The sequence below is a fragment of the Typha angustifolia genome, chromosome 8 (assembly GCF_048772165.1).
Source record: "Typha angustifolia cultivar Huaian chromosome 8, ASM4877216v1, whole genome shotgun sequence".
NCBI lineage: Eukaryota > Viridiplantae > Streptophyta > Magnoliopsida > Poales > Typhaceae > Typha > Typha angustifolia.
The window spans coordinates 1,219,055-1,241,434 of record NC_133246.1 but is presented as its reverse complement, the minus strand read 5'-3'; the positions used below and the strand labels follow the sequence as shown (position 1 = coordinate 1,241,434).

The window sequence follows — 22,380 nt, the reverse complement described above, 5'->3', positions numbered from 1 at the left end:
GTGTTAGAGTTAGTCATGTGATATTAAAACTTCCTCCACTAGAGAAAGTAAATAATTTAATAGCTTGAAGTCCTCCAGCAACTTGGTCTAAGAGACAAAGTATAACATGACCAGGTTCACTTTCCAGTTTAAAGTCTTCAAAAGTTTTTCCAAAGCCAAAAGCCTCAGCTTGTCCCCTTTTTTGGCCCACTCTCTCTCTGCATTGGATACATCCACTACATGACAATTCCACTATACTAGGCTTTCCAGCCTATCCCCAGCCCATGTAACAGAGACTAAACCAAAATCACTAACATATAATAGTAAGGACAGCAACAGCAAAAGACAGCCAGAAGGACTACAATTCTGGGTCCCAGCCACTCTCATTCCAATAGGATCACTTGTCCAAAGGCCCCAAGAAGGGTGTGGAGAGGGAGACTCCACACCACCGAGTCCACAATTGATTGCCCAAATGGCAAGAAGCAGGATGGCCAACCTCCCCTTAACCTTACTGTGAGAAAACCAAAGACTCTGTTTTCGTTTGTGTGTGAGTGAGTGAGTGTGTGTGTGTGTGTCCCAGTCAGGACATGGGAGGAGGAAGGTTGCTTTGGTTGCTCCCCCACAACCCTCCCTACCCATCATCTCAATGGCTATAGGATCTCACTGTTTGGTACTAGAAAGGGGATCCATTTCTTCCTCCAGGAGGCCATGGGAAATGGCAGGGTGGAAATCATGCTTGTGGGGGAGGGAGATCCTGAGATTGAGAGATTTGGGTACCACCTTTCGCAAATCCCCTGTGCCCATAATGGCCATTCCTGCTCTGATCTAATCAAAAGGCACTGCCTCTCTTACTGTCCACTTCTTGCTGGTAAAATCCCCACATTTTACAGTTGGTAAATTGGCCTACATACATAGAGATATTTATACATAGAGGTATACATATATTTATATATATATATATATTATCCCTCCACACTTCCATTACCTGTTCTGGATTGGTAGATTCCACAGGCTGGTGTATGTTAAACACACATGGGAGGCAAATCAATACATAAAACAATTACCTTTGATAAAAGATTGCAGGGATCCATTTGCCATGTGGGGTACCAAGCTACCCATCTGTGTCTTTGGTCTCCTCCTTTCATTGATTGCTTCTCCTTACTGCTTTAAGACCCACTGAGGACACTCAAGTGATCCCTAGTGGTTACTGTTTAATCAGTTCCAAGAGGCTGCGGTCGCCGACGGTAGTAGGACGGTATCTGTCGGTTTGATTCTTTCTTTATCATGTGTGGATGCAGTCTGAGATTCTCTAGCGTGTTCTGCACATTTGAGTTGTTCTTCCATGGGGAAGGTTACAAGATGTTGCTGAATGAGATGTGACTGAGTTGTTTTTGTCACAACTGAGTTGCGGATCAGTGGATAGGGCAGTGGGATGCTGGAAGTTGATAATGTAGCTCTTTTTCGCCATCTTTAAATTGTGGCGATGAGCATTTGTACAAGGTCCTTTTCCTTTAGTCGATCTTTAGGTGATGCCAGCTAGGTTCTCTGAGTAGTACTCGGCTTTGTAGCTGAGCAGCTCGGAAACAATTTTGCTGCATTGGCATCCAAACTTTGCTTACTATTATTTGTGGAAGTGACATTGGAGCCAGTACCATCTCTGGAGGTAGGAGGAGCATCCAGATTCTTATCTTTATGAGCTTTGAATGATACCTTCAGCAGCAGGACTTTGTGATGAGTTGTTCAGAATACTATTCATGCACTATAGGAGTTACACTCTTTATGTTTGGAGTGTTCATTTAATTGAATCATTAATTGGTGGCATTAGTTTCTCAGCACTGTCTTCTTCTCGCTTTCCAGATTCAATGTGCCAGTCATTCGGAGCGAGTCAAGTCTCTACCAGATGTCGTGGTCATCTGCAGCCCTAGCCGGAATCACTACAGGTGGTCTTGCATTGTTATTGATCATTTTTGGATTTCTGTGGTATTATGTGTTGCATTGTAGGACCTTCTCAAATAAAAATTCTGAGACTGGTTCATCAGACCCATCTACTCTAGGTATGAATTCATTGAATGTTTTCTTTGCATACTTGGAATGCTTGTGTTGCACTTCCTGATGTATAGGCTTCTATTTTGTAATCCAAAATTGGCAGTGGAATGGAATAGAGGAGATCGGATTTCATCAGTTGGTTGTGGCCCCATAGGTGAACGCCATCAAGGAACTAAGCAATTTATGCTCGAAGAGTTAGAACAAGCGACTAAGAACTTTAGTGAGTCCAATCTGGTCGGTGCTGGTAGTTTTGGCCTGGTGTACAAGGGCTTGCTTCTCGATGGTACCATTGTAGCGATCAAAAGACGTTTAGGTGCTGCAAGGCAGGAGTTCGTCGAAGAGGTAAAGTGCTAATATATGGAAATAAAGCTGTAAAGCTTTTGGTCATTCAAATCTCATTCTTTTACTCTACTTTCCTTTTCTTATTACCTCCCTTGTTTCATGATTCATTTTGGGACATGTAGAATTGAGATTTGAGGACTTTGCTAGGCTCCCTAATAGAGGACGCTGACATACAAATTAAAGAAAGGTTTAAACACCATTGCGAGTTTGCAACATCATATTAAGGTGATAGGTACAAGTGGTGGAATGCGAATTAGATACCAAGTAGGATATAGTAATAACCATTCCAATGTATGAGCAACTAAATGGAAGTATTCTGTAATCTATACAGTAATTTGAGCATAGGTAGGAGACAATCATAAAATAATATGAATTTTAGATCTTTTTTGTTAATTGCAAAAGATTGACTGGTGAAGGACCTATATGACAGAGTAATAACTTGCACTTTCTATATTAACCTTTGCTATATAGAACTTGCTATCTTTTCCTTTTCAATATCAAACTAAGGTCAAGATGGATACAAACCAATTTTTACTTGCTGTTTCACCTGGATTCTATCATTCACTTATTTATATGGCCTTCGCTTCAATATGCTGCTACTGCTATTCTTGATTAATTTTTTTGGCTAACTTGACCTCAATAATTTAATCTGTTTTACTTCGAATTAGTGTTTATAATACTTCTCCGTCAACCAAGCAGGTCAAGAAACTATCAGAGATCTGTCACCGCAACCTTGTTACTCTTATTGGTTACTGTCAGGAAGGTGGTCTGCAAATGCTAGTGTTTGAATACTTGCCAAATGGAAGCGTTCGTGGCCATCTATATGGTAATGCTCAGCTTGCCTGAAACAAGTAATAATTCATCTGTATGGACTGTAAGGGCATTTGCTCTTTTGCAGATACTGGAAAAGATTCTGTGACAAGGCTAGAATTCAAACAGAGGCTCTCAATAGCCATAGGAGTAGCCAAAGGTTATTAAGTTATTTTCTTCATTTTCTGAAAAACAGTTTGAACATGCGAAAATAAACCTTGAAATCGAATTATCTGGAGCCACTTAGCACTACTACTGTTTAACCACAGGTTTATCCCATCTGCATAATCTTGTTCCTCCATTAGTACACAAGAACTTCAAAACAAATAATGTCTTGGTTGATGAGAACTTTATTGCAAAGGTAGCAGATGCTGGAATTGCTAAATTGGTTCAAAGATTGGAAGGTGTTGGACCATCCCACACATATGGCAGGGACATCTTCCGGGACCCAGAGTATGTTTCGCACCATACATGATACATCAAGTAATAAATGAGAACTATTTGTCTGTTGACTTGTCTCTACATGTGTATACTTGCACACAAACATACATACACTGACAGATTGGTACACATGAATATATCCCCTTGGTCATAAGAGTGGTAAGAAGATCTACATTATCATAGAGGTGCTCTTTTATAAAAAATTCATCTCTGTTGTATAGCCAAAGTTTTTTTATTAGATGCACACAAGAAAAGAAGCATAAGTTTTATGTTATAGCATTCTGTTATTTGAGCTGGACTAAGGGAAACCTACCAATTGACTACCCATACCGGTCATTCGGTCAGTAATTGTGCATTATAACAGGTTTTAGTTTATCCTTGTTTTCTTTAGCTGTATGACTCTTTTTCAAGATTCATGTATCAAATCAACTATCTGAAAGCAATGATGTTTACTGCAATGATCCTTTTTCTATAATGACAGTCTTATGACCATGCCTTGTTTCTAGGATTCTTGCATCAGAGCATCTGTCTGAAAGCAGCGATGTATATAGCTTTGGAGTGTTTCTCTTGGAGCTCATTACTGGTCAGGAAGCTGCACACCTTATGTCGCGAGAATCAAAAGAATACTTGGCTCAGTGGGTAATGTAACCTACAGATGCACTTGACTGATAGTTTCATGCTATTAAAACTTTTCAGAATACTAAACCCTAGACATAATTTGAATCTAATGCTTCTCTGCTAAAGAGAACTCTATTTGCACAAAGTCTTAGTAAGTTAGTTGCTTGTTATGAATCTTACTGCGACTCTATGGGGAGATTCGCCAAGTTTTTGGGCTTTTGTCCAAGTCTTCTGAGGAATCATGTCCACTATTTACTCCCACATGTGTAACATTATATTGCAACATCAGACCTAGACCAGCAAGGCTCTAATCTGTAAATAAAGCTCCATTTCTACTGTAATTCTGAGATATATACGAACAACTCTTTGTTTCTGAAGCCCATTCTCTCTCCTTCTTAGTTTGAACTGAAGTTCTATTAAAGTAAATCACTATACAAAATCCCTAGCTAAATGTTTTCTGAATATCTGAAGACCCTCCTGATTAAGATTTTAATTTTTGATAGGTTGTATCGCATATTCGTTCAAATGAACTCATTGATCAAAGATTAGGTAGCAGTTTTACTTCAGAAGGGATGAGAGATTTGGTCAGCTTGACTCTTGAATGCTTGAATCCATCTGGAGGAGGACGGCCAAAGATGAGGGCTGTCGCAGCAGAGCTTGACCGGATTCTCGAGACAGAGATGACGCTGACGACAGTCATGGGCGATGGAACTGCAATTGTTACACTTGGAAGCCAACTATTTACTTCTTCTTGATGAGAAGACTTCATCAACTGTAGCCAGTCCATGTCCAAGCTTGCTCATGGAAGGAACTATTTGCTGTTTATCTATTGGACTTCAGAGCATAACAGCTCTGAAGCCGATATTGGAGCTGCGTGTTTTTAATGCCAACTGGCTATTAAGCTTATCTCAGCTATTATAGTTTCTGTTATGCTTGTGAAGAAAAAGAAAAAAAATTCAACTGTATATGTGTGGTTTTATTGCTTAGTGTCTAACATGCTTCATCTTTTCTCCCTGGAAATATTGTATGTATTTGTTAGCTCCTCCTTGATGAGTTATTCCTTTTCTTTTTAATTGCAAAACTGAAGAGAAGAAAAAGAAAAAAGAGTTGAATATCAGCCTTCCAAAAGATCATATCATCTGGACATTCCATATTTGCTTGGGTCTTAGAGATTATATTTTACTGAGCCCTCCTTTGTAAACTTATTCTTGTAAGAGATCTCATTTCAATTGACAATTGTACCCCTTGTTTTATCTCTTCAGATCCTCTAAACAGTCGTTATTAAGTTTAAGTTTCAGGCAATATCATGGCATCCAAGAAAATTGACAGGCAAAGACCTGCTCATATAAGTCAAAAGAAGGTATATTGAGCTTGATCTATTAAAAAATCCAAATCTTGCAAGCAAGCAATACCTCATGTTAAGGAAATGAGTCTTGTTATTTCAACATAGAGAGACATCAGACATGGAATTATGATCCAGTGTGCATGTACATTCCTTTGGAGGTTATGGAAGAGTCATTTGACTATAAGATTGTCTTCTGATACCCCAAAAAATAAAACACAAGGGAAAACTTACTAGATACCCCATAGCTGAAAAAACTATTATTGATCTAAATCCATAGAGATCTCTTTGTCTAGTTCAGGATGGATAAAAACACACATGCCAATCTGAGGGTCACCACTGTTTGGATCAATGTTTCCAAGAAGAACCATGCATTCTTGCAGCTTCAAGTTCATGCAGGTGGCAGCTGCAAAGCCAAGCTGCTATTATTTGCATGGAATGCAAGATAATTTGATACCATTTCATCCTAAACTATATCAACTTGGTAGAGAATTGTAGCAGAGAAGAATTCACCCATGATCAGCAAGAGTAGCATGGGCGCACGAATCTCGGCGAAGCTGCCCGAATCGCGAGGCACGGCAACCGGAGATTTTCTTTTTTCGGAATTATTAGAGGAAAAAAAACTCTTTCTTGATGCGAATGGGTAGTAACGGCTATCCTTTTCTTTTTAACCCTTTTCAAAAATATCTCCTATGAATCCCATCCATTCTGGAAACAGCAATGGCGACCGCCGTCTTATCCTTCTCCTTCCTCCGTCCCCTTTCGAACAGACCTTCGTCATCCATCTCCTCTCTCCGTTCAATCTCCGCCGGACCTCGCCCTAAGTCCAGAAACCCTAGAAAACCACCCTCCTCTAAGAACCCAAATTCTACCTCTAGTCCCCATCTCAAACCACGTGAGCCCCTCCCTCCGGCATACCGCTCCGGCGGGGGGGAGGCCACCACCTACACCCGCCTCCCACCGAAGGACGACTTCTCCCTCGACTCCTCCTCGATTGGCGAGGTCAAGCTCGACGAGGCGGCTGTCCCGGCTGTGGATTTCGTCAAAAAGACGCCTTTCGATCGCGGAAGCAACGGAGGAAGCAGAAGGAGGCAGAAAGATTCCATCTTTGTGGAAGAGGTCGAAGAAGGGGAGGACGAAGAGGTGGTGCTGTCCTCGGGATTGGATTCGGATCATGAGGAAGAGTGCTTGCAAGATGAATTGGAGTTTGAGGAAGACGGCGAATCTGAGGAGGATGTGAAGGAGAAAGGGGTTCCTGCGGTTATGAGGTGCTTTGATACCGCAAAGATATATGTGAAGGCTGGAGATGGGGGAAATGGCGTTGTGGCGTTCCGGAGGGAGAAATTTGTGCCATATGGTGGGCCCTCCGGTGGAGATGGCGGAAGGGGAGGAGATGTGTATGTGGAGGTGGACGGATCAATGAATTCTTTGCTCCCGTTCAGGAAAACTGTGCACTTCAGGGCCGAGAGAGGCGAGCATGGGCAGGGGAGGAATCAGGTGGGGGCAAAAGGGGAGGATGTCGTGGTGAAGGTCGCTCCAGGGACGGTTATTAGAGAGGCTACGAAAGGGGTAACCGGCGAAGGAGAGATCTTGCTTGAATTGGTGCATCCTGGGGAGAGGGCATTGCTATTGCCTGGTGGGAGGGGCGGCCGAGGGAATGCCGCTTTTAAGTCGGGGACTCGCAAGGTGCCCAAGATTGCAGAAAATGGTGAAGAAGGTGCTGAAATGTATGCTCTTTCACTTTGTCTACGTTTTCTCTTTTCATATTCGTCTTTTAAGAAATAAGCAGTAGGTCACTTTGCTGAAGTTAATCACAGAATATAAGTTGTTCTTAGTTCTTCTTGACGTAGGTTTCTTGTACATTATCTTCATGATATCTGCATGCACCTCTCTATAAGCTGAGACTTTCATATTCTCCCAGTCCAAGTTCTGCCTTTGTTGTCAAAATCTCTTTTAGGATTCACATATATATATATATATATATATATATATATATATATCCATGTAAGCTCCGTTAGTTGCCTTTATGAATTCTGTAGGTTAGTACAATATTTCTTAGGTTAAATTTCTTGGGCAGGTGGTTGGATTTGGAACTAAAGCTTGTTGCTGATGTGGGGATTGTGGGTGCTCCAAATGCTGGGAAAAGCACTCTTTTAAGTGCTATAAGCGCTGCTCAGCCGACGATAGCAAATTATCCCTTTACTACATTACTTCCAAACCTGGGGGTAGTAACATTGGACTTTGATGCTACGATGGTTGTTGCAGATCTTCCTGGTTTGCTTGAAGGTGCACATAGGGGTTTTGGTTTGGGGCATGAATTTTTGAGGCACAGTGAAAGATGTTCTGTCCTGGTATGTACTATGTAGTTTACCATTTAATTATGATCTTTATCCTTTTACATTTATAAATGCATATATGTTATTATATTTACTAATGTAATTCATGTCAATATTTTCCTTCCGCTAAATGATTTATTTTGTTGTCTGATCGCCCTTTTGACAAGTCGTTTCTTTTTTCTGCTGAAATGTACAAGCATAATTTTGTAGGATACCAGGATATATTGGCTTATTTTATGATCCTAAATACGACAAGTTTATGTCTCTTTTTTCAACTTGCTTGGTTATGTAGTCCCACAATTGAACCATATTGATTTTCTGCAAAACAACTCATGACTTCCCATCTTTCTTTCAATACAGTGCTTCAGTTTCTTTAAATTCTTCCTGCTGATCTAATGAATTCAACCATCGCATCTTCACCCATTTAAAAATCTTATGTTTTATTGAATTTGCTAGATCTCCAGAGTTCATGATACTTCTGATCTTCTGCTGTGATGAATATTCTTCTATAATCTATATATTTATTTTGGTGTTAATCTATGTAGGATCACCTATACATACGAAACTGCGAATAAGCTATTTCCTTTTTCTGTGTGGATTGGTAGGTGCATGTTGTTGATGGCTCAGGGCAACAACCAGATTATGAGTTTGATGCAGTTCGCTTGGAACTGGAATTATTTAGCCCTAGTTTGGCAGAAAAGCCGTACGTTGTTGTATATAACAAAATGGATCTTCCAGAAGCATATGAAAGATGGGATGTGTTCAGGGAGAATCTAATAGCTCGTGGAGTTCATCCTTATTGCATCAGTGCAATGAACCGGCAGGGAACACATGATGTTGTTCTTGCTGCCTTTGAACTTCTACGGAAAGAAAGGGAAGCAGAGAATGAAATTACAGGTTCTTTTTTTGTTGATTTTAATTCATACTTACATATGCGAATTGCATTTCTTTGCCTGTTAAACACTTCCGTTTAGTTCGTACATACATATTCAAATTGTATGCTTCGCCCATTGAACACTTTTGTGCCCTAGATATATATCAGCATCTCGTGGTGGCCATTGTAGCATTACTTTTGTCTCTATCAAGCTGATCAGGAGTCAAAACTGTTGGATTTATGATAAACCTGAACTTAGAACTTAATGAAGGCACTGTGAAACTTCTTTATGGTCTAAAATTGGGACCGGAAAAGAAGGGAGATTTTATTTTTATAAACTAATTACCTTTTAAATTGAAAAGCATTTTAGCTAGATTCTCAGGTGTCATTTGTTTCAAGCTTTCTTTAGCAACTATTTAAAAAAAAAAAAAAATCTAAAGTTAATAATGATGGGGAAATTGAAAGGGCAGCAACGGTGCCCTGATACATACTTCTGTTTCTCCTTGAAGAAATCTGTTTTCTTTCTGCCTCATCAATTAAGTTGTTTTTGTTTGATAAGCTGGTGGAACTTAGATTTTGCTTGAATGTCTAAACTACTTGTATTATGGAATTTTTGTCTGAAATTTGCATTTCTATGTTCCTTCTCACCTAAGCTTTTATTCTCTTGTGCAATTTTCTGATTTTGCACATCAATGGCTTTCTGCTGTTTCACCATCTTGAGTCATGTAAAATTGTAAATTCTGCTGTTTCTTTTTCTTTTGTAGTTTTAAGGTGTACTAAATCCAACAATAGACTATCTAAATCATTAGTCCATGATATTTTGTTGACATACTGTTACTCATAGTGTTATTTTTTTGCTGCAGGGTGGACAAGTCAAGTAAATCTGAATCATGTTGCTGATACAATACAAAAGCAACGGAGCTCTTCCATGAATGACTTCGAAATAATTCATGATAGTAGTTCAAATACATGGCATGTAGTTGGAGCTGGAATACAACGTTTTGTCCAAATGACTAATTGGCAGTACGTCTTCTACTCTTTGGTATTCTTAGATTTAAGTTTCTTTTTATGAATGTAGATAATAATTTTGTAATAATATAGAATAACCACTGAAAGTGGGATTGTCTCATGGTTCTCTACATGTGCTATCATAGTGTCCACCTTGTGCTACTTCACTAAGTTGGTTTTCTGCTTTTTCTGCATCTGATGAATGCTTTGATTTGTCAGGGATAATAAACCATTAAAAGAAGTCATGTAGAACAATCTTGCACAAATATAGAATCACCTCTCTTTATGCTGAAAAGGGACTACCTCTCTTGGCCTCATACTGGAATATTATACACTATACCAGTTTCTGAAAGATACACCTCTCTCTATGCTGAAAAGGGATTACTTTCTTGTCCTCCTACTGGAATATTTTACACTACACCAGTTTCTGAAAGATACATTATGAGAACATGTTGTAGACTTGGCCAAGTTTACTGATTTTCATTTTATTGTTGTGCCAGCTTGCATGCTACATTTGCCTGAAATGTTGTTTACACCAGATTTGAGTGTTTTTTAAGTAGGAATTAATGTAAAGTTTTTTGAGCAGATATGCTGAATCATTAAGAAGATTCCAGCATGCTTTGGAGGCATGTGGTGTTAACAAAGCTCTTATCAAACGTGGAGTTAAAGAAGGAGACACAGTCGTTGTGGGTGAGGTATGATTGCAATAATTAGTTTTTTTTTGGGTAATTATGCTAGTGAATAGTTGGTCATGTCAGCTAATTTGTAAGTTCAACATTTCAGATGTCCCATTTTTAAATTTGCATTCATATTCTTTTACCTCTCGAAGACTTCTGCAACTTCATTTTGGATTGTTACTCACATTTTCACATGACTAAAATGTGTCCTTTTCCTTTCCACTTTTCCAGATGGAGATGGTGTGGCACAATGAAACTGAGAAGGTTACTTCGTCACGCACAAGAAAATAGGGTGGATGGATCTGTTAAATGGCCATAGTTGGGTTAGAAGAAGAGTATGTTCATAATCTAGTACAGAATTTTTTTGGATCTTCTTGGGTTCTTGTTAGTTGGATCTGATAAATACATTCTTAAGAATGCATAAACTTTCAGTTGTTCTTTAAGAGCGAGCTGAAGTTGTATTCTCTAAATCCTTTTGTAATTATTATCATTGTCATGATAATTAAAAGAGAACCATAATGAGATCCTGCTTTGTTAGCTTAGTGGCAAACTAATAATCAAAGCTTAATTGTCATCTTGTAGGTTATGACTTGCTTTCTACAAATATTGTGATCATGCAAGTGACAGTATCTCATTCCTCGTAAGCTTCATTGGCTTGACAGGGTCTTGACTACGCCATCTAAGATAATCAGGGACCGGTTATATTCTTCTGATCGGATGATCATAAGACAACATTGGAACTGTAGTTCATACTGCTGACTCCAGGTAAGATAAGATTTATTCTGCTACTTCTATAACAAACACTCAAAAAAAGTTTTAATATCCTTGAATTTGGAGCAAGTTGCCTTATACTATGTTTAATATTGAAGGGTAAATTACATAATGTTGACCACCGGTGGACAGCATCTGATGGAGAAGCCTACTTAGATGAAACATGTCTCCAAGTTCCAGCTTGTCATAATGTATTATCAGAAAGCAAGGTATTTTTGGCTTTTTGCTTAATGTTCTTGTGGGGGACATGGTTACTGTTGTCCTCGAGGAGACAGCTTGTGCTAGAATTTATATTTGCGATCGCTGTCAGCTTATTTACCAGATAAATTTTGATGTAATCTAGTTGCCAACAGTGATATGCTTTATATCTGAAGATACCATCTTCAAATGTAACAATTGTGCATAGGAACTTACCAAGCTTAGTTTTTACCAGTTAAAATTTTGGCATTTAATAGCTGGTTAGTTTGCTGGAGTAGCTCAGTTGGTTAGAGCGTGTGGCTGTTAACCACAAGGTCGAAGGTTCAAGCCCTTCCTCTAGCGGAAGTTTTATATTTATTTATTTTATCAACTGCAGAAGCGTAATTTACTAATTCCAGTCTATTTAAGTACACCATTTTCCTCTCTCTAGCCGATGTGGGACTAAAAAAATAAAACTTCACCTACCAAGAAGAACACATACTGACATACATACCATGGATAAACGCTTTAGTACATGTATGTACATCCGTATTAATGGCCGTTATCAGATGGGATTTGTCCACTGTGTAACACCCATGGGTCTAACACTCTACAGTGACCCAAAGTACTCCACTCCAGAGCACTCCACTCTCTAATTCCCTCTGCCAAAAGGCACGATTGCTGACCCAACTCCTCCTTCCCCTCTTCCAGTATACGTACACTCATTCAATTCCCATCATCTTATCTCCTTCCCCTTCCCCTTCCCCATTCCATCATCACAAACTCTCTCTCTCTCTCTCTATATATATATATATATTCCGCCGACCCACATCCTCCCCTGCCACCATCACCTCAAAATCCCTTTAATCCCGGGAAGAAATTAAACAAGTACGTACGTACGTACGCACGTACATGGAGACAAACATTTCTACTCAAAACCTCCTCCACTTACCTATAATTAACGTCGCCGTATGCCCCTGTAGCACGCGTGAGCAGAGGAGCAAGCCCTACCTCGGTGGAGATCGAACGTACGAGAGCCGAGATCACAGGGTGACGCGTGGAAGTAGGGCCCTGTTGTCGTAGCCCATATCCCTCCCATTCCACTGTTCCATCTTTCCCTTTTTTCACCCCACCCTCTCCTTTCTCCTTAGAATTTATAGATCTTGGTACGCTCTGGCTCTTTTATGGGGTACTCGTTGGATAACGACAAAGTGCAGAAACTCAATCTCTCCTTTTATCTTTTCTCTTTCTGTGAGTGAATGGTGCCAGTGTATATATGCATCACAGGCTCACAGCATCAGTGTATGTGTCAGTCAGTGTGTGTTATATTTTCCTGAGTTTTAATGGTATAAGCTTTTCAGAGTCACTAGTAATTTGGAGTCCTGTAGATCAACAAAACAATCACATTCTTCCCTTCTTTAAGGCTCTGATGCTTGCATGAAGTAAGTGTCTCAAGAAAATGACTTTGACCCACATCTTTTTCTACTCTTGGCAGTTGGCAGTCTTATTAATCTGAATTAGTTGAACATAGCAAAGTAGTCTAGTTTGGGACTTGATGGAAAGAACATAAAAGAAAAGAAAAGAGGAGAAAAAAAAAACTCAGAAGGCCAAACTATTTGGAACCTAGTCATGTTTCAGAAACCACCCCAGTTTCTGAGACAAATGAGCATATAGTAGTGGCCTCTTTAGCTTTTCCACCTGCTTATATTAATTAAGTGGTACTAATTGAAGGTGGGCAATCACTTGCCATCTCTCTCTCTCTTCTTCCATCTTCTTTCTCCCTCTCTTAGGAACCTAAAGTCAAAGTAGTATAAAGACATCCCCAAAATCCCGGGCGACCTATGGTGTGGACAAAAGCTTGTGGTTTGGGTGTTGTGCCAATTCCATGAATAGTACAAATTGGTAAATGGAACTGCCCAAAAATTTTCTTACTACTCTCACCCTACTAAGGACTAGTTTCAATTCTTTGCTCATACTGTATCTCCACACCTTTTCAGATGATAGACTTGACTCTCCTATTAATCTCACGCTGCTACTTGTTGCTGTCTGTTATTCCTTTCACATACCCATGCATACAAATTCCGTGCATGGCAAGAAGATATCAAGGTAAGATACTACTACTACACTATAAGCTTGGCCTTTTCTAATAGCCCAATAGCATGGCATGGCATGGCATGGCAAGTTTAAGAGTAGGCAGACAGTGCCAATTCTGATCAAAAACATCCAACAAGTGGAGCATGTTCCTTTTCTTGCAACTGCACCATCTGCATCAAAGTTCACCATGCCTCTCAGTGGAGAAGTCAAGGGTCATAGATTCCAAGACCGACCGTGTCGATGTCATTTAATCCTTAAACTAATATATCCACTCATAATTTGAAGTTTATTGTAGTGACTCGTGGGACACCTTGCTTAGCTTGTTTCTGATTTTATATCTATATATATATATATTAACTTCATTTCATTTGAGACCCACTAAAATAGTTGATGGCTGTTGCATTAAGCATTGAAATGCTGAATATCCTTTTCTTTCCTCTTTTTGACCCATGGAGGTCTTCACTGCCTTTGTTAATTACTTTGAGGAGACATGAAAGCTCTATTTCTCTTGTTTATCCCTACTGATATGATTGTCTTTTAATGTTCTCATTACAACTTGAATTGGTTGCTTGCACATGTACACAAAATAAATATATATGCCAGTTTGGCATAAATTAAACTTCTGGGACAAGGATAAGAACACACTTGCACTGATCAAGGGTAGAGCTCACTGAGAGGGAGTCAAAGAGAGTAGAGAGCCATGGGACCTACTGTGGACCTCCCTCATGTGAGGGTCACTTGAAGCTATATTGTTGACTAATATACCAAGAAGATGCCATAAAATGAATGTCCTCATCCTTCTGAAGTTATCCCATGCAGAGGTTTCAGAACAAACCTAACTGCTCCACTTCAAGCAGCATAGAGCTCCCTATGAATTTTAATTTATCCAAACTTTATTTCGCCTATATTGCGGTAGCACATGCGAAAAATCTTACTCAGGAAAGCAAATCCACTGAAGATATTAATTTCAAATTCAAATGCCAAGCACTCAAATTAGTCTGATCATATATAACAAGTAATCTAGTAACACTTGAACAGAGGATCATACCATATAAAATATAATTTTGAGAGTGATGAAGATGGTCATGCATCCATGACATCCCTATCCCATCTACAGTGTCCTTTTTATTTTTCCCTCCTAACACATTAAACTCTATCCATTTAAAATCCCCTGGACCTCTCCCCATTTCACCCCCACTCCACTCTGAACACACAGACAACTTCACTCCACACCAACCTCTTTCACTTTCTCCTTTCAACCACAAATGTCTTCCTCCAAAACCTTAGACACTACAAGTCTACAAGCTCAAGGATACAACCAAATTGTGATGGGATTTGGTGACTCTAAACTAGCAAACTCATCACCACCATCATCTTCTTCCTCACCAACACAAGCAACCTCCACATCTCCTAATGAGAGGAGAGGGAGGAGGAAGCCAACAGAGCCAGGGAGGTTCCTTGGTGTGAGGAGGAGGCCATGGGGGAGGTATGCTGCTGAGATAAGAGACCCCACAACAAAGGAAAGGCATTGGCTTGGGACCTTTGACACTGCCCAAGAGGCTGCTCTGGCCTATGACAGGGCTGCCCTCTCCATGAAGGGAACCCAAGCTAGGACCAACTTCATCTATACTGACACACCCATCTCCACTTTCCATTCTTTCCTCACTCCATTCCACACTCAGAGCTTCATCCAGCCACCAGCTCAACCACACCAGTTCGTGGGCACCACCTCCATGCAACCAAGCAATCAGAGCATACCAACTCAATGTTACACTAATCACATTGCATTCCAACCAAGTCATCACAGCACTAGCACGGTTCCTGACCTCGCTTCGTCGGCGGAGAGCGACATCGCTGCCGACTTCTTATTCTCTGATGACACAAGGTCTGGTTACTTGAGCAGCATAATCCCTGAAAGTTGTCTCAGGTCATCTCCCAAACACTCCTATCCAGACCAAGATACTAGTAGCACATGCAAGTTGAACGCTCAAACCCTCTCTCCTCACAACCAAGTCCAGTACCTGCATGGCTCCATTAGTACCACCCCCTCATCTTATTCCCCAACAAATGGGTCTCTTTTGGACGCCTATGGAAGTGAAGTGGGTGCAATGAGCTCTTCAGAGGACTTCCCTTGCCTCGCCGAGATCGGCGGCGAATTCTGGGTGGATGAGCCTCTCTGGGAGCTCAGTGCATGTGGGTTTCCTACGTCCAGTGATGTTAGTATGGGAGATGTTACCTCTTCTTTGATGCAAGGTTCCAATTTTGGATCACTGCCTCAAGTTTCAGACACATGCATCCCTTCAGTCCCCTCATTTACTGATGTGCTTGACTTAGGTTACTCGCTCTTTTGATCAACTCAAAGCCTGAACTACTTCATGTCAGCCTTGATTAGGAGTTTGCAAGACGAGAGCATCTGGATCTTGCCTTCATCTTTGTTTTGATGGTTATATGATCTTAGAGAAGACTGATCATATGTTTAAGTTGATCATGGTATTTAATTATAATGTACTCCTTTCTTTAGAGTTGTTTTGGAGCAACCAAACAGTCATATATATATATATCATTATCATCATGTTATATATTTTTAGAACTAGCATGCACAATCCAAAGATGCATGCATGCAAGCATGAGATGTACATGAGATGGTTATCATGCAGCGCATTTGGTCTACTGTTACGGGCCGAACGATTTGGGCCTGAATAGCCCAAATTAGGGAATATTGTGGCCCAGGAATGGCCGCTTCGGGTTAGATCGAGTTCGAGCCTGATCCTTTCTATCCAGGTCTAGTAACATTAAAAGTAAAATAAAGTACAAATAAATATAAAAATAAACTTAATTAAAAAATTTAAAAACGATATCATCGCATCTTCCTCTGGCCCCTTCTCGTCCACATATGAACAGCTCACAGGAGTCCTGGATCCGCTGTGTAGCGTAAACAGGCGAACATCCATTCCTATTTCCATCCCATCCGTCCAACCACCTAACACCAGTTAAAGTCGCCACTCGTTCCCCCTCCCACGCTCCCGGTCAAACACACGTGTCTCCCTCGACCGGCTGCTTACCAGCGGGTAACGATCTCCGTCTCTTCCTCCCCATCCGGCCCCGTCCACCGGCGATTGCCGGTCGCTTACGTGATCCCACACCCCCCACAACACCAACTAAACTACTTCAACTCCCCCTCCCCCCCCCCCCCCCCCCCCCCCTCCAAATCAACGTATAATAATACAACTACCTTCCGTGATGGCGTGGGAGCAACCACAGCCGTCCGATGCCCGCGATCAAGTGCGAAGTCCTCGCGGCCACTCCTCCGGTGTTCCCGTCGTTACACCAAAACCGCCCGCCACTTCTCCCGACCACCAGCTGCGGACCCACCTCTGGGGTACCGACGTGTCGGCCTCTCATTGGCTACCTGGATCGTCACGCATTCCATGTCCGTATCCTTTTTGTCAGCACTTAATTACCCCCAACTTTCTCCACAAACCACTAATCTGCCACTTCACGAGAAACATCACGCCAATATATTTTATATATAATTTTTACAACTCAGGACCTGCCTCTTCCAAAATTTGCAGTTCAAACCCTGCGTTCACACTACACGGATAAAACGCATTTTAGCGTTAGCTTTTGTCAACAACGCTATAAAATGCTTTCCTGCTTATTATACGGAGATGACAAGTTGGATGTACAAATAGCGAGATTATAGGGTTTGAATCCTAAAATTACTTAAATGTCGTGCGCTCGTGCTTCGTGTGCAAATTTCCCTTCCGAATATGACCAAAACGCCCTCCGTGTGCTCACTGCCGACAGTACTATTGCCCTCTCAAGCCGCACGGGATCAGCTGAGAGCTACCAAACACCAGGGCCCTTCAACGGCATTAATTAATCCACCACGTGTCAATTAGTCATACTCCCGGCTCTAAATTACACGAGGCGATGGCATTCAAAGATCGAGCAGTGAAGGGCATGCTCGTTATTTTCTCGGCATTGGATTTAATATTTGGTGTAATTAATTATTAATCGAAGGGACGGCGATCGGAATTTACCGTTCGAGGTGGGGTATTTAATAAAGACGACCTTTTTCCTTCCTTTGGGCAGAGATTCTCTGCTTCTCCAATGCAGGAATTGCTACCGTCAGGGCACTTAGCAACTTCTCATTGGTCCATGCCATGTCATTGCAATAAATTCCTGCAATGGCGATCCAGAGGATCCGCTCCCTTTCCGATGGCGGGTATATAAACCAACAGACGAAAAGGGACGAGAAGAAAAGAAAGATCAAAGCGCTTTGAAAACGGAGAGAAAGAAGAGTAGTAGCTCCGAGAGAGTGGAAATAGGGGTAGAAAAAAAAAAAATAAGGGGGAGAAAAATGGGGAAAAAATAAAAATAAAAATTAAATCCATCTCAAATCGATTCTTATCGCCACACCAATCGGTCTCCATTCCCGCCAATCTCACTCGATCGGAGATTTTAGAAGCTTCGGGAGCCTTCTAGGTCCCTTCCGGTGCACCTCGGTTCTAGGGATGGAGTCGTACGGACGTAGCGGCGCCGCCGGAGAGGGAGGCGACCAGGACCCCGATAAGGGACTGGAAGGTATCTTGCTTGCGTTCTTCGAGTTTTCCCCAGGTTTTCCTAATTTTTCCGATCTTTTTGGTGGGAGTGTGCTAGGTTTGGGTTTTTTTTTTCACTGTGCTTCGAAGTTTAGGATTGAGGTAAATTAGTGTGCGTGGTGAATTTATTGTGTTTTTTATTAGTTTTTTTTTTATATAAATATTTGTGATAGAATCCATGTGGAGGTTGGGATTGGGTGGAGGTGGTGGCGGTGACTCGCCGTTCCCGGAGAGGCCCGGCGAACAGGATTGTGCTTTTTTTCTGCGCACTGGGACGTGCGGCTATGGAGAGCGTTGCCGCTATAATCACCCCCGTGATCGTGGTGGAGTAGTAAGTATCTCTGTCTCTGCTCTTTTGAAACCAATTCAGCTAGGGCTCCTCGCTGTTTGCCTTTGTGAGAATATTTTTACATATTCGATCCACTTGGATGAAAATGTATGTAGTTATATTTCCTATGGCTAAACTTGGTAATAGGTTTAGATTGATTGCCAATTTAATGAAGTAAGTTTTCGTGTTGATCAATTAATTTAAGAAAGACGAGAACTTTATGCTTGGTATAACCTTTCGTAACAATCGGTCTTGCCTTTCATTTAACTTTTAAATCGGGTTCAGTTAATTCTAGCTGGAAGGACTGGAGCAACTGAGTATCCGGAGCGAACGGGCCAGCCTCTATGTGAGGTAATATACTTGATGTTTTTGCATGCATTTACCTTAATTGTGAAATTGGTATCTAGGGTTGCCATGCTGGCACATTGCATGGTCTACTGTTTTGTCTGCATGAGCTAACACAGATTGACATGCCCTAGTGCAGACTTGCATACAACACCATGGGGGGTGGGTTACTGACCATGCCCTTATTTTCATGTCCTTGGGAATTTCACTAGTCACGACAACTCATCAACCCTTAAGTTATGACATGAGTTTGATTGTTTTGTAGAAACAAATTCTGAAATTAAGTTTTGATATATTAAATCATGAATGGAAAAGTTATGATTAGATGGATACATGCGGTTTTGTTTATCTATCTACAGTACTTTATGAAGACTGGGACTTGTAAATTCGGTTCCACCTGCAAGTATCACCACCCGAGACAAGGAGGTGGATCTGTGCAGCCAGTCACATTAAATTACTATGGATATCCACTGCGGCTGGTCAGAAACTTTATTCATCTTTGTGCTTGATTGTGCTTGCTCTTTCAATACTCACATTATTTTAATGAAAATATACTGACTATACTGGTGGTACAAGGTGCAGGGTGAGAAAGAGTGCTCCTACTACATGAAGACAGGGCAATGCAAGTTTGGTTCTACTTGTAAATTCCATCACCCACAACCCAGTGGTGCCTCAGTGCCATCCTCTGGTCCCTCATTTTATTCAACAGTGCAGCCTTCTACTGTTACTTCACCTCATCAATACCCACCTTTGGCTAGTTGGCAAGTTGGGAGGCCTTCCATGGTGCCTGGATCATATGTCCCAGGATCCTATGGTACTATGTTGATCTCACCTGGGGTCGTCCCAATGCAGGGCTGGAGTCCTTATCCGGTTTGTATACTACTTTACATTTTTATATAATTGATTACTTTCCTGACCTATCTGTAGATAATTTAGGCTTCAAGTTAAAAGTGGGGCTTCTATTCTGAATTCTTTCATGTGAGGCAGGCATCTGTAAGTTCAGTGGTCACCCCTGGTGGGCAACAAGCAGTTCAAGCAGGAGCAGTTTATGGCTTGTCAAATCAGGTATCTCCTGTAATGCCTGCTTATGCAGGTTCTTATGTGCCAATCTCTTCCTCAGCTGGACATTCAAGCAGTAGCCAAAGAGAACACAGTTTCCCGGAGCGGCCTGGCCAACCTGAGTGCCAGTTTTACATGCGGACAGGGGATTGTAAATTTGGAGCTACGTGCAAATACCATCATCCGCCAGACTGGACCATACCAAGAACTAATTGTGTTCTTAGCCCTATGGGTCTTCCTCTTCGTCCAGTAAGCACCTTTATTATCCTTTCATTCAATTAAACTGATTTTTAATATCATTTGCTTCCTGTATAAAACTCTAGGCTGGTTGATGTTTTTGCACTTTAAGATTGTGTGCACTGAATGTTTGCATTGAATGTTTGCATTAGAAGTCATTTCTAGAGTTACTGAAGTTTTAGGTTTTGAGCCGAACTGCTGTTATCTTTGTATAGATGATGATTTTTCAGTCCCTAAAATGAATTATATAAAATTCAGAAGTTAACAATTCAAGGTCCTTTCAGTGCAATTCCATCTGCAGTCACCTTTAATTTCTTCCAACTTATGTTTTGAGCAAGGGTTTGTGTCAAATCTAGTTCTTTAACGCCTATTCTTACAACGTCAATCTGTGATCTTAACCTCTCTCAAGGAACTTCTCTAACAGGATGAAAAGAAATCCCAAAATGTTCTATGATTTTTGGAAGACATAGCTATGGGTTCTTTGTTTTGCAACTAAAGTTATTCAATTAATTCCTTTGCATCAGAATGATGGAAAATTTTCATTATATACCCATAACACATGTTAGGACAGATTTGTATAGTTATGGCAGCATAATTGGGTAATAAGGTGCAAGACATAAACAACCGCCACTCTAATTAAAGTTCAAATGTACGTAAAAGTTCTGCCGGATTGGATGCATTACTTATCTTGCAGTAGATTTTCAGGATTTCTAGGTCATGGATTTTGAGGCTTTTTATATATGCCGCAGATACAGCCTCTTGTGTGGTGATTAGTTTCCTGTGACTCCACTTACTATTTCAAAGTGTTATACTACACATTATGGTGAAATAATAGGTCTGACGTGGTTGCTGTGTTACACATACTGTTGGATCACATGAGCATTGATAAGGCAGGTTTTAGACTAGTCTACCTTACAGTGATGCACATTTATTTCCTCCAACCTTTGCCCACGATCATGCTCTAACCAAGAGAGGAAAGGAAAGAAGATTGTTTGCGGTGGAGGAATATATGCATGGTCTCTGGCACTGTCATCACTGCAAATTTTATTGCTTCTTTGTGTCTTTTGGCAACTTATATTTCTACTACTATTACTATATTTTAGGAACCTTGTGACTGTTACAAATGTTAACTTCACAATTGATGTCATCGTCTATAGAAGTTACGTCTTTTCTTTTTGATGATTACTCTTTTTCTCTTTCGTAATCACTATCAGTTTGAAGTTTATTTGTCACAAATGAACTCTTTCCATGCAGGGTGCTCAGCCTTGCACTTATTATGCTCAGCATGGCGTCTGCAAATTTGGGCCGACATGCAAGTTTGATCACCCAATGGGTAGTCTTAGCTACAGTCCTTCGGCATCTTCGCTCTCGGATATGCCTGTTGCTCCATATCCAATTGGATTTTCTCTTCCTACTCTGGCTCCATCTTCATCATCTTCAGAGCTACGACCAGAATTCTATTCTGCCAAGGAGTCTCCTGCCCCTCGAGTGACCTCATCAGAGACTATGTCTGCCTCCATTGGTTCAATCTTTTCCAAGGGGGCTTTTGTTCCTCATTCCTTCGTCCGACCTCAGACTTCTACAGCTAGTGGCAGTAGTGGTGGCGCAAGCCGTGGTGGTGAAATCTCAAATTCAAGCTGAGAAATATTGTCCTGCCAAATTCATCTCCCAGATATAATTGTTTTCTGACACAACTCTTTATTGCTGTCAACAACAGTGGACGTGAGATATCCATGCATTCTTTCCGCATTTTCTCCAATTAAAATCTTCCACGATGGAATCATCTCGTCCATCCCATATTATTCTAATAGTAATGTTCATACAATATTTTTATCCATGAAACTTATCTTATCTGAATTAGACAGGTCAATTAAGGAAAGGAATAGAAACCTTAATAATTGCATCGATAAAATTAAAACCTGAGCTTAACCTGCTTGCTGCTGTCTGTTCATGCTTTCATCTTTGGAAATGAAAAGGGTTCACGTACTTGATGGCTTTCATGCTTGCTGCCAGAGATAGAGAGCTCACTCCCACCTCACTACATCGTATTTGTCAGAGCAGTCCAGAAGTTTCAGTCTTCCAGGCAAATGTGTAGACTCTGGTTGGGTCACTTGGTTTAAGCCTCTCCATTTGCCCAATTTTTTTTTTTTTAATCTTTGTACTTTTGCATCTATATATTCTAAGAAAACTTCAGAGACTCATGTACTATATGATTGTACCTACCTCTACCTGAGACAATGGATGTTGCACTGAAACAATCTGAATGCTTAAATTAATCAATTTCAAGGAATT

At 40.8% G+C, this 22,380-nt stretch overlaps 4 protein-coding genes and 1 non-coding gene across 10 annotated transcripts; all 5 read left to right on the top strand.

The window, feature by feature from the left end:
• The first annotated feature begins 361 nt into the window (after positions 1–361).
• Positions 362–5,373, top strand: LOC140764204 (probable serine/threonine-protein kinase PBL22). Of its 5 annotated transcripts, none has more exons than XM_073102637.1 (8): positions 362–492; positions 1,837–2,033; positions 2,129–2,367; positions 3,067–3,193; positions 3,266–3,337; positions 3,447–3,630; positions 4,125–4,257; positions 4,740–5,372. In XM_073102637.1, the coding sequence occupies exons 1-8, from the start codon at positions 452–454 to the stop codon at positions 4,989–4,991; spliced, it is 1,245 nt and encodes a 414-aa protein (XP_072958738.1). In that variant the 5' UTR covers positions 362–451; the 3' UTR covers positions 4,992–5,372. The 5 variants fall into 5 exon arrangements, with proteins under 5 accessions (XP_072958738.1, XP_072958739.1, XP_072958737.1 ...); XM_073102638.1 differs by having other exon boundaries at positions 373–815; positions 3,546–3,630; positions 4,740–5,373; XM_073102636.1 differs by having other exon boundaries at positions 375–815.
• An 865-nt stretch (positions 5,374–6,238) lies between these two features.
• Positions 6,239–11,700, top strand: LOC140765597 (probable GTP-binding protein OBGC1, chloroplastic). Its single transcript, XM_073104759.1, is given in 9 exon segments — positions 6,239–7,305; positions 7,656–7,929; positions 8,520–8,811; positions 9,652–9,811; positions 10,383–10,491; positions 10,705–10,758; positions 10,760–10,808; positions 11,136–11,238; positions 11,343–11,700. Coding segments are annotated over 7 exon segments (1,929 nt in total). The 5' UTR covers positions 6,239–6,298; the 3' UTR covers positions 10,793–10,808; positions 11,136–11,238; positions 11,343–11,700.
• A 10-nt stretch (positions 11,701–11,710) lies between these two features.
• Positions 11,711–11,784, top strand: TRNAN-GUU (transfer RNA asparagine (anticodon GUU)). The gene has a single exon. It is a non-coding gene; the product is annotated as a tRNA-Asn (tRNA).
• A 2,951-nt stretch (positions 11,785–14,735) lies between these two features.
• LOC140765794 (ethylene-responsive transcription factor FZP-like) lies at positions 14,736–16,067 on the top strand. The gene has a single exon (XM_073105027.1). It carries the CDS (start codon positions 14,781–14,783, stop codon positions 15,864–15,866), a length of 1,086 nt encoding a protein of 361 aa, XP_072961128.1. The 5' UTR covers positions 14,736–14,780; the 3' UTR covers positions 15,867–16,067.
• A 1,706-nt stretch (positions 16,068–17,773) lies between these two features.
• Positions 17,774–21,913, top strand: LOC140764826 (zinc finger CCCH domain-containing protein 6-like). 2 transcript variants are annotated; one of them, XM_073103620.1, is made up of 7 exons: positions 17,774–18,102; positions 18,293–18,450; positions 18,733–18,798; positions 19,152–19,271; positions 19,375–19,662; positions 19,780–20,100; positions 21,343–21,913. In XM_073103620.1, exons 1-7 carry the CDS (start codon positions 18,033–18,035, stop codon positions 21,727–21,729), a joined length of 1,410 nt encoding a protein of 469 aa, XP_072959721.1. In that variant the 5' UTR covers positions 17,774–18,032; the 3' UTR covers positions 21,730–21,913. The 2 variants fall into 2 exon arrangements, with proteins under 2 accessions (XP_072959721.1, XP_072959720.1); XM_073103619.1 differs by having other exon boundaries at positions 19,369–19,662.
• The last annotated feature ends 467 nt before the right edge of the window (positions 21,914–22,380 follow it).